The 15,324-nt window shown below is 30.3% G+C and overlaps 1 protein-coding gene across 3 annotated transcripts in view; it reads right to left on the bottom strand.

Annotated features, from left to right (window-relative positions):
- LOC136986091 (protein phosphatase PP2A 55 kDa regulatory subunit-like) overlaps positions 1 to 15,324 on the bottom strand; it is a 127,574-nt gene that overhangs the window by 10,748 nt on the left and 101,502 nt on the right. For all 3 annotated transcript variants that reach the window (XM_067283554.1, XM_067283555.1, XM_067283556.1), the window contains exon 7: positions 13,220 to 13,481. In XM_067283554.1, the coding sequence (XP_067139655.1) occupies positions 13,220 to 13,481 (262 nt within the window). The remainder of the gene's footprint in view (positions 1 to 13,219; positions 13,482 to 15,324) is intronic.

Below are 15,324 nucleotides of genomic sequence, written 5' to 3'. Positions count from 1 at the left end.
CAGCAGTGTAATTCTCCAATAAAACAGGAATGTATCTTTACTAAGAGTAATGTAACATTTTATAGGAATACATAGAAAAACATCAGGTGTTTCTGGTTAGACCTTGCAATACTCTTTCAAGAACTAAAATCAATGCAGTAACACAACTGTTATTAGTTTTTATTAACAAAAATATAATTAACATGTTGCAATCACCTGATGCAAAAATATGCAACGAGATTTACTTGAGACTTGAAATTTCACCAAATGGTCACCAAGAAATTTCTGTTGTCCCATTTCTTTAGCATTTATAAATAAATGAATGAAAAGTTCAAATTACAGTTCCTTTCAGCTACAAAAGATATGCAAAGTAGTACATTTATCATTCTAAAAGTTGTGCAAACTTCAAATATTTTAAATACTTAATTTAAAAACAAAATTTTAACAAATGAATTTTAAATACTTTACATTCTTCTTAAGCTTTGTTACAAGTAATTTTATATGTTAAATGGCATATTAGATCAAAAATAATATATTTCAGGAAGTTTATTTCTTTCACTGTAATTAAAATAAATTGAATATACTGTAGACAGAACATCTGATGTTGCTTGCAGCAATTTGACATCTCCTAGAAAAACTAATTTTTGCTTGGAAATAAATCACAATTTTCAAAATAATTTTTATTTATATTAGGGCGACCAGAAAGTAATGTCGTTTTTTTTTACATTAAAATCAAACAAATAAATTTTTAACTTATTTTTATTTTTAATCAATGATGTAATCACCCTCGTTATCAACAACCTTTTGCCATCTAGTGCACAAACTTTCAATGCTGGATCAATAAAAATCAATTGGTTTTTGAACAAAATACCTGGAGATGGCATTTTGGATATCATCCAAATTTTCAAATTTTTTGTCACAGAAAGTGTTGTAGTAATCGGAATAAATGGAAATCCGATGGTGCAATGTTGGGTGAGTATGGTGGGTGAGGCAGTACCTCCCACCCCAATTCATTAATTTTTTCCAGGGTTTATCTTGCGCAGTGCAACCTTGAATTATCATGTTGCAGAATAATGCCTTTTCTGTTGACAATCACAGGACACTTTTCAATTAAAGATTGATTTACTCAATCCAATTGTTCACAGTAAAGGTCTGCATTCACAGTTTGTCCAGGTTTCAGCACTTCAAAATGAATGATTCCACGTATACTCCACCAAACACACAAAAGCACGTTTTTGGGATGTAAACCTGGCTTAGCAGTACTTTGTGATGATTCATTCGGAGAGAGCCACTGCCTTTTGCGTTTTGAATTATCATAGAGGACCCATTTTTCATTTCTAGTGATCAAGCAATCAAAAAACGCTTCTGTATTGTGCCGTTGAAGCAATAAGTTGCATATGGTGGATCGGTTAGCTTTGTTTTCTTCGGACAGATTATGCGGGACCCAAACACCTGCTCTGCATACTTTACCAATCTGCTGCAAATGTTCTTGGATGGTCGAGCAAGGTTTGTTAAGAGGTTTGACAGTTCCTTGATTGTCTGACACAGATTTGCTTCCACTTCTGCCTTTTAACACGTCATTGTCTAAAGTTGTTGGTCTTCCTGATCGATACGAGTCGGAAAGATCAAAATTACCGGATCTGAACTTAGAAAACCACCTTTGACATTTACGAACATCTGATGCACTTGGATAAACATTGCAAATGTTTTTGGTAGCAACTGTTGCATTACTATCCTTGTGAAACTCAAAAAGCATACAATGTCAAATATGTACCTCTTCTGGTATTTGGCTGGTCATTTCACCCAAAATTGCAAAAAATATTTAAGATTTAATTATTTACAAGTAAACAAGTCACTTTAACCTTAAAAGTCTTTCGCACGACTTTGAAGTACACAATGAGCTGATAAATGATAAACAAGTATTGACATGTTCAGACATGACATTACTTTCTGGTTTACCTAATATTATATTAATATTTATTTTATTTATAAATTTATTGGTAAAAAGTTAATTATTTGGCAACCATTTAAAAAAAAAACTGATTGCACCATTGTGATTTGTGGACAGCTGCCTTTCTTTTTTAAAAGAATGCCTTGAAGAAATCTGATAACAAGACATCACTCATTAAGTTTCTGATCTGACACACATATGGCAACACTGTTGACAGACCCATATGATTTCTGGATAGTACCAACCTTCAAACGATACGTGTCAAAATTTCATGACATTCTGACAATTAGTTTACAGGTTACAGTGGTTTTACTGACCCCGTTTTGTAATTTTCAAAACAATGGATAAAAAAGAATTTTGTGTGTTGATTAAACATTATTTTTTGATGTGAAAAAATACTGTTGAAGCCAAACAGTGGCTTGATAAGCATTATGAAGACTGCACTAGGGAAATCAACTATTATTGACTGGTATGCTGAATTTAAACACGGTTGTACAAACGCTGATGATACTGAATGTCGTGCAGTCGTGACAAATTTTGATCAATCATAACATGAGCTGACAGTACTTTTGCTTATCCTGACTGTATAAGAAAATCTGCACACAGTAACTTGCAAAGCAGCACTCCCGACCAAGTTGACAGTCACCAAAAGTGAGAACAATCATATGTCATATGACTGTAGATGGCAAATCATATGCAGTGAGGACAATCTGTCTACTATGGGTTAGTTTTACAGCACATCATGTCCATCACCTTGTTTGAATGCCTGTTGTGGCAAAATGATGTAAATATATACAGTGGGTGATCGGTTAACAAACAAATCAGATAACAAACACTTTTGTAAAAGATTTTTATGTTCAGACAATGAACACCTCACAGAACAAATACAAGAAGAAGCAACATAAAATAATGAATATCGATTGGTCTTCCCTTGTCTTCAGGCAACAATCTGAAACTTTTCGGAGCACAGGAGATGTCAAACATCGATGCTCAACCCAGTATATACTGATTGGATAGTATTCCTCTAATCTTTGAAACTTTCCCTTGTAATTCCAGTCTTTTATTTTTCTGACAGAAACAATTCTTTTATAGTATTCGCGAGACTGTCGGGGAGGCACTCGTTAAGTTTTGTGTCAGTTTTTATTTTCGAATGGTGAGAGTATAGTAGCAAAGGTAGAGAGTGGGCAGAAGATGTCCGATGTTGCTGGGCAGTATGGTTTGAACAGGTCTACAGTAGGCCACAGTTCAAATCTAAGAAAGACACAGAATAATCAAGAAGACTCAAGCAGCTAAAAGAGTAACAAAAATCACACCTGAGAAATAAACAACATTGAAGAGCTCATAATGGAACCTGAAACTGATCTGACAACAGAAGAATGCCAAGAACTGTTAAATGAAGAACACTAAGAAACTCAGCAAAATGTGTTTTCTTCTGAAAAAGAGGATTAATGCCAATATCTGCTATTAAAGATCTTTTGAAGAAGTGGGAAGATGTCAGAATAATGGTCTTAGAATGGCATCCAAACCTGGTTGAGGTTAATAGGCTCAGGGATCTCTACAATTACAATGCTATTAATTACTTCTGAAAAATCCTGAAGAAGAGAGAAAAGCAATCGACATTAGAGAGATTTTTCAACCCCACAAATGGAAAAAACATGACTAATAAAAATACAAGACTGTGTGTGTGTGTATATATATATATTTTTTTATTATTACATATAAATAAATGTAGTAAGAAAGTATATACTTTTTATTTTTTGGGGTCTCCAGAATGAATTAATCAAATTCCCATAAAAACCTATGGTAAATTGATAATCAGTTAATGAACAATTTGGATAGCGAACAAAGTCATGGAACAGATTATGTTCGTTAACCGATCACCCACTGTATTGGAAAAAAATCTGAGTATCAGTTTGTAAAAGAATATATCAGTATTGGTTACATCTCTAGGTTTTTATATTTCTAAATGATATATTTTTTTTATAAATTATCTTTATCAATTCTCATTTGATTTTAATTATTGATTGTAAGCATATTATGTAAATCAAATATCAGATTAAATTGTTTTCTTAGATTAATGGAGAGTTACCTGATCTTAATTATTGGAAATTGATAATTTTTTCCACCAAATTAAATAATTCCCCGAGTTTCCTTATTATGTTAAAAATTTAGATAAATACAAAATAAATCATATCACAAAACTTTGAACAGTAACACATATACATAAAATATATATAGAATATCAAAAGAAGTACACAGGATGAATATAAAGAATGTAGATTAAATGAATTTAAAAAAAAAAAAGAGTGCAAACTTACAAAAATATACTTACAATTAGTGGGCTGAAATCAAATGAATCAAGTGTTAAAATTTAATCTACCAGGAAATAAAAATATGAACAGTTAATTAATACTAAAAGTAAGAAGTTTTAGAATCCTAGTTATAAATCATAAACAACTCATACATTTTACCTATGTTTATTTTATCTAAATGTTTACTATTAAGGAAATTCAAAAGCCCACAAAACAGAGTATCAGAAAAGTTAGAAATCTGAATGTAAAATTCAAAACAATAGTTTTTGGAAATTTTATTCATATTTTTAAATGTTTGGTATTAAAAAATACTTTTAGTATTTTTAATAATTGAAGTTATTTGAAAACACTAAATTTTAATAAAATAGAATATGAAAGTTTTCAGTAAGAAATCTTAGCTGTAGTTTTATAATTTTGCTCTGCCCTCTTTTCTTATTTATTTATTTTTTGTTAATATGCAACATATGATATATATATCATATCATATAGTGTAAATAATACTACAATGAAAATCCAGCAAAAAATGATTTTGTTTTCATCTTTTAATTTATGAATAAATTATATTTATTTATTTTACACAAAATCTTATTCAATCAACCTAATTACTTGTCATATTCAGGGTTCCTACTCAAATTTTTGTTTTAAATTCCATGACTTTCCTTGACCAACTTTGTACAAATTCACTGACCCTCACATCCCTTACAGTATGGTACATTGACAAAATAAAACAGTATTTGACTTACTATGCACATATGCTAGTGTGTCTCCAACTTTTTAATTAGTTATTTTTCCTAATTAACAGTTATATATTTTTTATGACTGCTGAATTATTAGAACTAAAAATAAAATGTTTTATTAAAGTACATGCTTTGAAAAAAGCCCTTATTCACTTATTATTCACTAACAAATCCTGCATAATCCATCTTTAAAAGTATATATTTATTAAATTTAATCCCTTAATAAATTTCCTGAACTTTATAAAATATTAATAAACTGCAAAAAATCAAAAATTGTTTTGTTATGCAATTAAAGTTAAAAGGAAAAATACCATTTAAATCAAAATTATCTATCATTTTTGGTACATTGTTGTTATTCTTTTTATCAGTTCAATTTGAGGGCAGGTGTTCATTAACACCTGCCCTCAAATTGAAAGTGTAAATGGTAATTGTGAGGAATTTAGTTAAATTATTTCTTAGAATATAGTAACATGCATTACTATATTGCAAGACTAATTTTAAAAAATTTTTAAATTGTAAGTGTAATTTTTCCTATTAACTTTTTAACTATTAACTATTAAAAATAATTTAATTTAAATAATGCAAAGGAATGTTTTAGAAGTTAGACAAAATGGCCATAGTAGGAAAATAATTTCAAGAATATGGAAATTTTCTTGCCAAATCTCAAATTTTCCTTTTAAAAGAAGTTTTTAGTGGTCAATACTTGAAGTTAGTCCTTAATTAAAATTTTTGAACCTTATAAAAATTTGTTATGAAGTCATTGTCATAAATAAATTTTGCATTTTTGATTGTCAAAAAGCCTGTTAATTACAGCCTGTACTAAAAATAAAAATAATCATTCATGGCACTGAATTCAATATTATTTCTATTAAAAAACACATTGCATGAAATTTATAATTGTATATGCTATCCTATGACAATGATAAGTGCTTAAATTAAAGCATTTGTTTAATGTAAAATATTTTTATGTTAAATCATCAGTTTAGTGTTGCACAGCAAATTGCATAATAGGCCTATTTAATTATACATATGATTTAATTTGAATTTTCAAACTATGTAATAATAATTATTAATTGGTTTATAAATTATGGTTTTATTTTGCGTGCAATAATTTTTGGGAAAATTTTTGTATATGTTTGGGAAAAATTTTGGATCCTGAGAATATTCTGCATCCCAGCTCATAAGTTGCATTGCACTGTATTATTTCTTGCAGGCTACAGATGGCTGCAGGCAGGAAAAACAAAACAAAGACAGCCAAGGAAGAAACTTCACTGACTTTCTAGATGGGTAGGAATCTTGCATATTTTTACCCTAATATTATGCAAACAATTTTTCTACTGTGAATTTTGAAAAAGGTCAGTCAATCAGTTTAGCAACCACTTCATGCTTAGATAAAATCAACATCTATGAAAACAAAAATCTAATTAAGGATACAAGAACTATAACAGAATCAAAATGATTACTTACATTATAATCTAAACAAATTTAGATAAGAATAAATTTATAAGCTCTAAACATGCCATGCCTTGTTCAATTAACTAGAAAAGCATTGTGTTGCAAATAGACATTAAGATTACAACAATTTAACATTATAGTAATCCACAGTAAAGGAAAAAAATCCTGTTTATATATTTTCTCTGTATTTGAACTAATATAAAATTCCCGAAATAATCTCTGCTTCAACTCCACACTGTTATTTTAATGGGACATTCATGATCAACAGCTTTAAACCACTTTTTTCAAATTTATTTTCATCAGTACAGATTCTGTGGCAAAAGCCAACAGCTTAATGAAAAGCTGTCTTACAAGGGGAGATTCAAGCTCTGACATCCTGGATTTTTCTTAAATTTTGATGTTTTAATATACAGATATACCTCGACTTACGTCGGTAATTGGTTCCAGGAGAGGCGACGTAAGTTGAATATACTTGTGTAGTTTCGACTTACGTCGTAACTAAACACCAATAATGGAGGAAACACCAATAATGAGCACTTAAAGACCGCTAAATAAGACGACAACACAGATGTTTTCGTGTTTCCTTCTCTAGGATTTATGATGATTATATTAACATTTACTGTAAATGTACATATTTTAATATGATTTTATGTGCTTTCAACGCTTTTCTAGTGATATTACGACTTCAATGTTTATGGCAGACAGATTTAAAGTCGAATAAACTGACTTAAACTTGATTTTTATTTTTCCATATACTTTTTTGAACAAACGACGTAAAATCGGGAACGACGTAACTCGAGAGGGACGTAAGTCGAGGTATACCTGTATTCCTTCCATTGATGCATGGTAATGTACCTATGCCTATGTATAGTGGTTTACAAGAAATCATTGTTTAAGCTTTCCAGTGTGCATTATATATCAAGTTTTAAAACAAATTGTAATAAGTAAGCTTGGGTGAGTGAATTAGGTACCAGATTGAAATGTTCAACAACATGTGTTTGTCCTACTTTTTGTTCACAATTTTTTCTGAAGTATGCAATCCAATGAATTCTTAGAAAATATATTTAGCCTAGAAATACTATTTTGTAATTATTAAAATTATTTGCATATTTTTAAACAGACAATTGTAAGAAAAGTATTGATTTACTATTTACAGTTGTTAGTTTAAGGTGACCAGACTCCCGGATTTGGGTTGTTGAACACTGAACACTGTCCCGCATTTGGTCATGTAACATTTTCAACATGTTTGCAAGTCGTCAAGAGCACAAAGTTGTCGTTTTCTTTTACTACTAGTAGCCCGGGACACCCCCTAATGGGCATTCTAGCAGCAATAGTGTCATTCCGTGGTATAAATAATAAATTCCTATTGCAATATTATTATACTGAATTTATTGTTAATTTAAATAATATCTAGGGTGCTCCTAGTGGCCATTCTAGGCATACTGTGACAGATATACAAACAGCGCTATTATGCATGATAAGTTTGTGCTAAAACTTGTCATGTCATGTTGTTTAGAAATGTGTAGTGGAGACATAAAATTAGAATTTGATATTGGCAGTTAACTAAACAAACTTAAGATTATTTTATTTATATTATATTTAGTGAATGTGGAACAGAGGATGTGTATAAATTTTTAATATTAATTAATTAATTTTTTGGTTTATTCTAAATAAATAAATAAAAACTAATTTTAGATAGCCATGTCAAAAAAGCGAGCATGTATGAATTTTGGATCTAAAGAAAAAGAATTGGAAATTGCCGAGGCAGTCTTTGCATATCATACATAATCAAACATTTCATTCGCTAGATTGTATATCCAAACTTATTCATACATTATTCGAGCCAAAGTTTACTTGCGCTTGCACAAAAACTGAAGCGACTGTAAAAAATTATTTGCTCCTTATATAAATGACCAACTTTTGACAACATTAAAAAATATTGATTTTATAACAATATTTACAGATGCATCAAATCATAAATAAATTAAACTATTTCCAGAATTAACTTGTTTTTTTTTTAATCACAAACTAGGGATACAAATAAAGCTTTTAGATTTTGTATCTCTTCCAAGAGAAAATTCCAAAATAATTGCCAACTCACTTATTGAAATAATTGAGAAAAATAATTTAGAAAAAAAAGTTGTAGCACTTTGTGCCGATAATGCAAATAGAAATTTTGGTGGTCTTATTACAAGAGGAACAAATAATGTGTACAATAGGCTAAAAACACATCTCCAGAAGCCAATTTTTGGTGTAGGATGTGCTGCACATATAGTACACAACACTATACAGTCAGCAACAGATCAACTTCCAATTGATATTGAGTGCATCATAATTAAAATTTACGGTCATTTTCATATATTTAAAATAAGGGTAGAATCATTAAAAGAATTCTGTGAAGATGCAGAGGTGGAATACAAGTGCTTGCTTGGATACAGCAAGACTAGATGGTTGGTATTGATGCCTTGCAATTGAAAGAATTTTAAAATTGTATTCCTCTTTAAAATCATATTTCTTGTCCATTAACAACTGTCCAAGGATTTTTGCAAACATTTTTCAAGATGATACCTCAGAAGTATGGTTGCATTTTATGCATAGTCAGGCAGCACTGTTTCATAGTACCATGACAAATATTGAAGAAGAGGATAAAAATACTATTATGGATGTAGTTACAGAACTAGACAATTTAAAATTCAAATTAAAAGAAAGATTGGATATGCAGTACCTACTACAATCTGTACACACTCACATAAGAAATTTAGAAGAAAATGAGTGCTCCACCAAAACAATTTCTTCAAAGCCAATACCACTAATTTTTAAAATAAATGTATCCAGTACTTAGCACTCTGCTTATCACAATTTGATTTTAACATTGTTTTAAGTGGGCCAATCTTAAAATTGGGGTTCATTGGGATAATATGCAAAAAAGATCTGAATACATTAAAAAATTTCATGATAAAATGAAATTATTCAATGCTGATAAAGAAAAAAGGGATCTTTTTGATGAGGTTTCATATGTAAAAAGTATGTTGATCATACAAAATTAAGTACTTGGAATGACCAAAAAATTCCAACTGATAAAAGGTGGATTGAAATATTTAATTATTTTGAAATAAATAGCATACCATTCAGCAATATTAAAAAAAAATTATTGAATTTACATTATGCTTGCCTGGCACTAATGCTTCAACAGAAAGAGTTTTTCCAATTGTAAACCAATTTTGGACTGCAGTGAAAATGCAACTGAGCATAGAAACTTTAAAGGCTGTATTAAAAGTGAAGTGCAATTTTTCCAATTCCTGCAAAGAATTTTATAACAATATATCAAATGCAATGCAATCACATTCTTTTAAGCAGTGTTGGAGGTTGTTCATTACTTGTTGTATAACAAGCTTCCAACACTGCTTATTGCCAGGGATATTGGTGATGGTAAGTCTGATGCAGTCCTTCAATTCCAGCATGGTAGTACAGTACATGTCTGGAAGACATCTTGTTCCATAAGAAAAAATCAATACATGTTTAAATCTGGAGACAGAGACAGCCAATAGATGCTACCATAATGAAAAATTAATCTCTCCGGAAAGGTCTGACACAAAAAATCCATGCAAATTCTGGCCATGTGGATGATCATCCTATCTTATTGAAACCATCCACACTCAGCATCCGTAACTGAGAAAGAAAAAAGTCTTGCAGCATCCTTAGATAATGTTCACTAGTGACAGTCATACCCCCATTGTCCTAAAAACATATGGTCCAATATTTCCAAAGAAAACAATTCTACATCATACAATATAGGCACTGTGCAATGGCTTGATCTGAATTTGATACAGTTTTATATCACTCCAGTAATGCAAATTTCATTTATTCACAGAACCATGTAACTCAAAGTGTGCTTCTTTCACAAAATAAAGGTGTGTAATATCTATGGATTTTCCTGAACGAGATCATACATGGTTGTTCAAAACTGTTTGTGAGTAGCCAAACCCTGAGACTTAATTTCTTGCACAACTTGGAGTTTATAAGGGTGGAAATAATGATCTTAATGCAATATTCTCCTGAAAGGTTGAATGGTTGAAAATATGAAAAGCTGTAGTGCGTTGCCAAGAAGTTCTTTTTTCCTCCACAAGAGTACAGCACAAACATTTTCAATCATTTCTGGTGTCTGGACAGTCCTTTCACTCCCTCCTGGTTTATGATTAGAAGTAGATGCTATCAATCTAAAGGAACTGACCCATCTTATGATAGTGCAACTATCTAGCACTTTTTCATGGCATCCCAAGTTAAAGCATCACCTGAACATACACTGTGTAGCAACTATAAAACTGTTATTTTGAAATAAGTTTCAACAGTGAAAGAATGATGTTCAGCAATCCACCTTTTCACATCAAACAAATAAACAAAATGGTAGGTCTTTAACAAAAGAACACTGCATCATTTGACACACACTGATGCATTAGGTCATTGCATGACACGAGTCAAATTATGCTATTAATGCTGCCACATCCTGTATTTATAATTTCAAAACAAAATTTTAACAAAATATAAAAGTTCAAATCATTTATATTTTCTAAACTATCTTCATAATTTTGCAGTTTTATATATAAGGGGCAGTCAAATGAAAACGAGATAGATGAGGAAAAAGTAAGTAAACTGTTTATTATTTCAAAAGTAATCGCCATAACTGTTAATACATTTATCCCACAGTATGACAAGACGGTCAATGCTATCATGAAAAAATGTTTGCAGTTGCCTACAGAACCACGATTGTACCCAGGTGCGCACCCCTTCATCTGAAGCAAATCAATGGCCACAAATGTCTTTCTTCAGGGCTCCAAAAATATGGAAATCACATGGGGAGAGATCAGAACTGTATGGAGGATGTGTAAAGGCTTCCTACCGAAACTTCTGCAGCATACTCGAAACAATCTTGACAACATGTGGGTAGGCATTAGGACTTGATGGCGCACTTCAATTTTTCAAAGTTTCCACATACCACTGTGCGTTAATTGTGGTGCTGTGTTCTAGAAAGTCACCTTGCTGTTCCTTTTTTCCAGCCTCCACAGTGAGGTTGGATGCACACACAACTCACTGACCTCACTTCAAGTATGTCTAACAGACAAATGGCACAGTGGTGAATGTTTGTGCTGTTCCTTCCTGATTCTCAATAGAAGGCACTTCTATACACATACCTACCTACGTTACCAACTTCCATACCACGCTCGTTATATAGACTGTCTCGTTTTCATTTGGTGCCCCTTATATATAAATGAGAATGTTTGTTTGTTTACTATGCACTCCTAACTCAGCAGTTACATTAACATACTTTTAACTTAGATAATGTCATACATACCATCCAAAATATTGATTGAATTTTTATACGTCAATTAATTTGTGTCTACATTTGATTTGCTGGCTTTATACATAGTGCCATTTTTTTGCAAAAAATTTAAACAAATAATAGACTAAATATAATACAAAAAAAACATATAATTTTTAAAAAATTCACTTAATTACTGCAACAATGATATAGCCTGAAGTAGATGTGCTATTCATTATTGCAACAAGTAGCACAGAGACCTCACCCGTGAGAAGTCGAAAAAGTTACACTGAAAACTATGTAAGTATTTAATTTTCCACATTTAACAACTTGAGTTTTTTCATTTCTGAATAGTACTTACTTAATTCTAATAAGTGCCTACCAGTGGCCAAGTGATAAAACCACCAAACACTGATAGTTGGTCACAGGTTAGCAATGCACCAACAGGCTGGCCACTTGGAGTTTCTTGGATTTTCTACACATTAGAAACATCTAAACAGGAGTCAGTTTCCCATAAAAGTCTTGCTGGGAGGACATATGGGTAATCTGCCGAGAGGGATCCCTTAGCAGATTTCCCATATGTCACATTGCCGTAACCAAATAAACCAAATTAATTCTAATAATTTTTCTATAAACTCACTATTTAAGAGGACATACTTCCCAAGTAGTTTATATGCATTCTGATAATGATCTTAAAATGGATTTTACCAAATACACTTTTGAAATTTACAGTTAATAATTCTGGTTTCAACAATTACTTTATAAACCTGTGCAAAGCCAAAGCTAGTTTAGAATAAAATAAAGTGTTAATTTTTATTGTTCATTAAAGTTTTTAAAAAGTAAGGTTAAAACATAAATGTTACTAATTACAAGAAACAGATTTAGAGATGTGAAGGTTTTCCCTCAGTCACATCCTTTCAGAAGACAAAAAATAAATTTCTACAATCATTGTTTGTGGGAAATATACAATTAATTGCCATGAATCCTTTTGAAATTTAGTTCAAAAATTATTAAAGAATACTGCAATAGAATCAGAAAAATTACAGATATTATATAGTTATATAATAAATACTAAAACGTTTTAATAACTAATAATTACATAGTGCTTTAACACTTTTTCCAGCAGTTATTTTCTTAATAATACAAATGTTTTGACCTCTTCAGCAGCAGCCCTTCTCAGCAGCACAGAAAAAACAAAACAAAAAAAAGAAAAATTGTTGGAAGTAGTGTTAAAACACTAGGGGATTTAATTATTAGCTATCTCAGTTCCAGCTTCTAGGATATTTTGAAGTTTTAGTGATTTAGTGTACAGTATGAACCTTAAAATTTTTCCAATACAAATATAATAAAAATCGAATGCATAAACAGTTAAGTGCACAAGTATGCACAGCTATTAACAAGTTAATTATTCAAATAATTTTGTTTCAAATCATAAGAAACAATATCATAAAATTAAGATGAAACTTACGTATCAGAGCCATTCCAACAACATTCAAACTTGTCAAATATGCAGTCATTTTCATAAAGGCTACAAAGTTTTGATCGTAGATATTCATGTATATGGTAACATTCTACAGGTTTGGTATCCATATTTAAGTCCCAAACTTTCACAGATAAATAATCTCTGGATATTAGATAACGTCCATTATTACTAAACTTCACATCTGATATACTGGAAATGATTTCAGAGAAAAAACTTTTATTGGTTGGATCTTCAGGTTCTTCAAATACTAAAAAAATTAAATAATAAACAACTAACTAAATAAATATTCAAGTTAAAATATTTTGAAATTATTTTAAAAAAATTAAATATAAGTAATTTCATTTAAAATGACTTGCAAGTATTAACAGAAAATTTAATATAGTAAATCTTCAATTACAAATTGCTTTCAATAATAATTATTTCTTTATAAGTTATAAATCAATTTAATAAATTTTTGACAATCAATCTTAATACAATAATAAACAAAACCATATTTATATGTGCATCTATATTTTATGAAACTAGTTCTAGATGTTATAATGAAGAATAAGGCCAGGAACACACACGTAAAATTGAGTGTAAAATGTGAGTTAAACCCAAAAATGTAAAAATATTTTTGCCAAAATTGAACTGAAAATCAAATGGAGCACATTCCAACTTTTTAAGCATTGAAAAATTTTCAGCCAAGATCCAACCAATGAGAAACTGAAATTTTGATGATGCAATGCTGTCACATAGGTGGTACTTTACATGACCACCCACAGTTAGAATAATGGTGGCAAGTTTGGTTTCAAGTGTGTTTAATATTAGCAAGGTTGAGGCCACAGTTTTAAACGCAAAAATGTGTACATCGGATGTTCAGTACCACTTTCCTGTAAGCCTAGAAGCTTGACAATGGCGTTTCGAATGTCAAGCATGATTCCACTGACTTTCCAAATGCCATTGTCAAACTTCTAGGCTTACAGGAAAGCAGCACTGAACGTCCGAAGTACACGTTTTTGCGTTTAAAACTTCGGTCTCAACCTCGCTATTAATATAATAAAGATATAAAAGATATACATGTTGCTGTATATATTTTATGAAATTCTATATATACAGCAACATGTATATCTTTATGACAAGGACATAAAATGTATGAAGATATTACTTTCAAACACAGTGTACAGTACAAATTGTAATAGGATCCAAATTTAACATGATACGTGTATGATAAAATAAACTCCTGTTTTTAAATGTTAACAAAAATTTAATAAGTTTGAAATTAACAAACTTTAATGATTTTCACAAGGAGATAATTCACATCTGTTGTTTCAAGTGAAAAATTCATAATTGAACAGAATTGAAAATTTTGATCTTACACTATTCCAAATTCTGTTTGAATATGAATTTTCAGCTGATGATGATAACTGAATTAGTTCCCAAAGGTGCTTGTGAACATCGTTAGAGTCTATTAATTTTAAAGTTATTAAATTTTGTAATGTCAAAAACAAAATTTATTTTATCATATAGTGTCTCTGATGTTGAAGACCAAGGAATGATTTAATTAAATATGACAGGTAAGCCATATATGCAAAATCTATGTGAATTTTTTAAAATTAGTTTCCAAAATCATCGTTGTCTAAACAGAAAGTTGTCAAAAACCACTATTTTGTGTACTAAACGTAGCATTTTATTATAGATGGTGAAAGTTGTCTCTATATTTTAGGTTCAGTTTTTGAAAAATTTTACACCTGTAATCCACCTGGTTGAAAAAGTAAAGAAAAACTTCTTTTCTTTTTTTGTATTTGCCATCTGATTTTATGCATATGTTCCTGGCCTAACAGCATTTGTAGTCTATTCACAAAAACATAATTTGTCATAATATTCTGTTATCAAACTAAAAAATTAAGGTTTTAAAAAATAAATAATTATTGAATTTTATTAATACCACTACCTATTTCCTGAAATTTAATGATTCATATTATGTTGCACAAATTGAAAGCATTATGACAGATGAATACAAATATGCCTAAAATCAATATGTAATCAAAGTATAGCATTTAGTCAAAGAAAAGTATTTAGCCTAGAGAGAAATTTGGATCAATATTTTG

The sequence above is a fragment of the Centruroides vittatus genome, unplaced genomic scaffold (assembly GCF_030686945.1).
Source record: "Centruroides vittatus isolate TY-2023 unplaced genomic scaffold, ASM3068694v2 contig_990, whole genome shotgun sequence".
NCBI classification, from domain to species: domain Eukaryota; kingdom Metazoa; phylum Arthropoda; class Arachnida; order Scorpiones; family Buthidae; genus Centruroides; species Centruroides vittatus.
The sequence above is the reverse complement of the archived record's forward strand: the minus strand, read 5'-3'. Positions and strand labels throughout refer to the sequence as shown.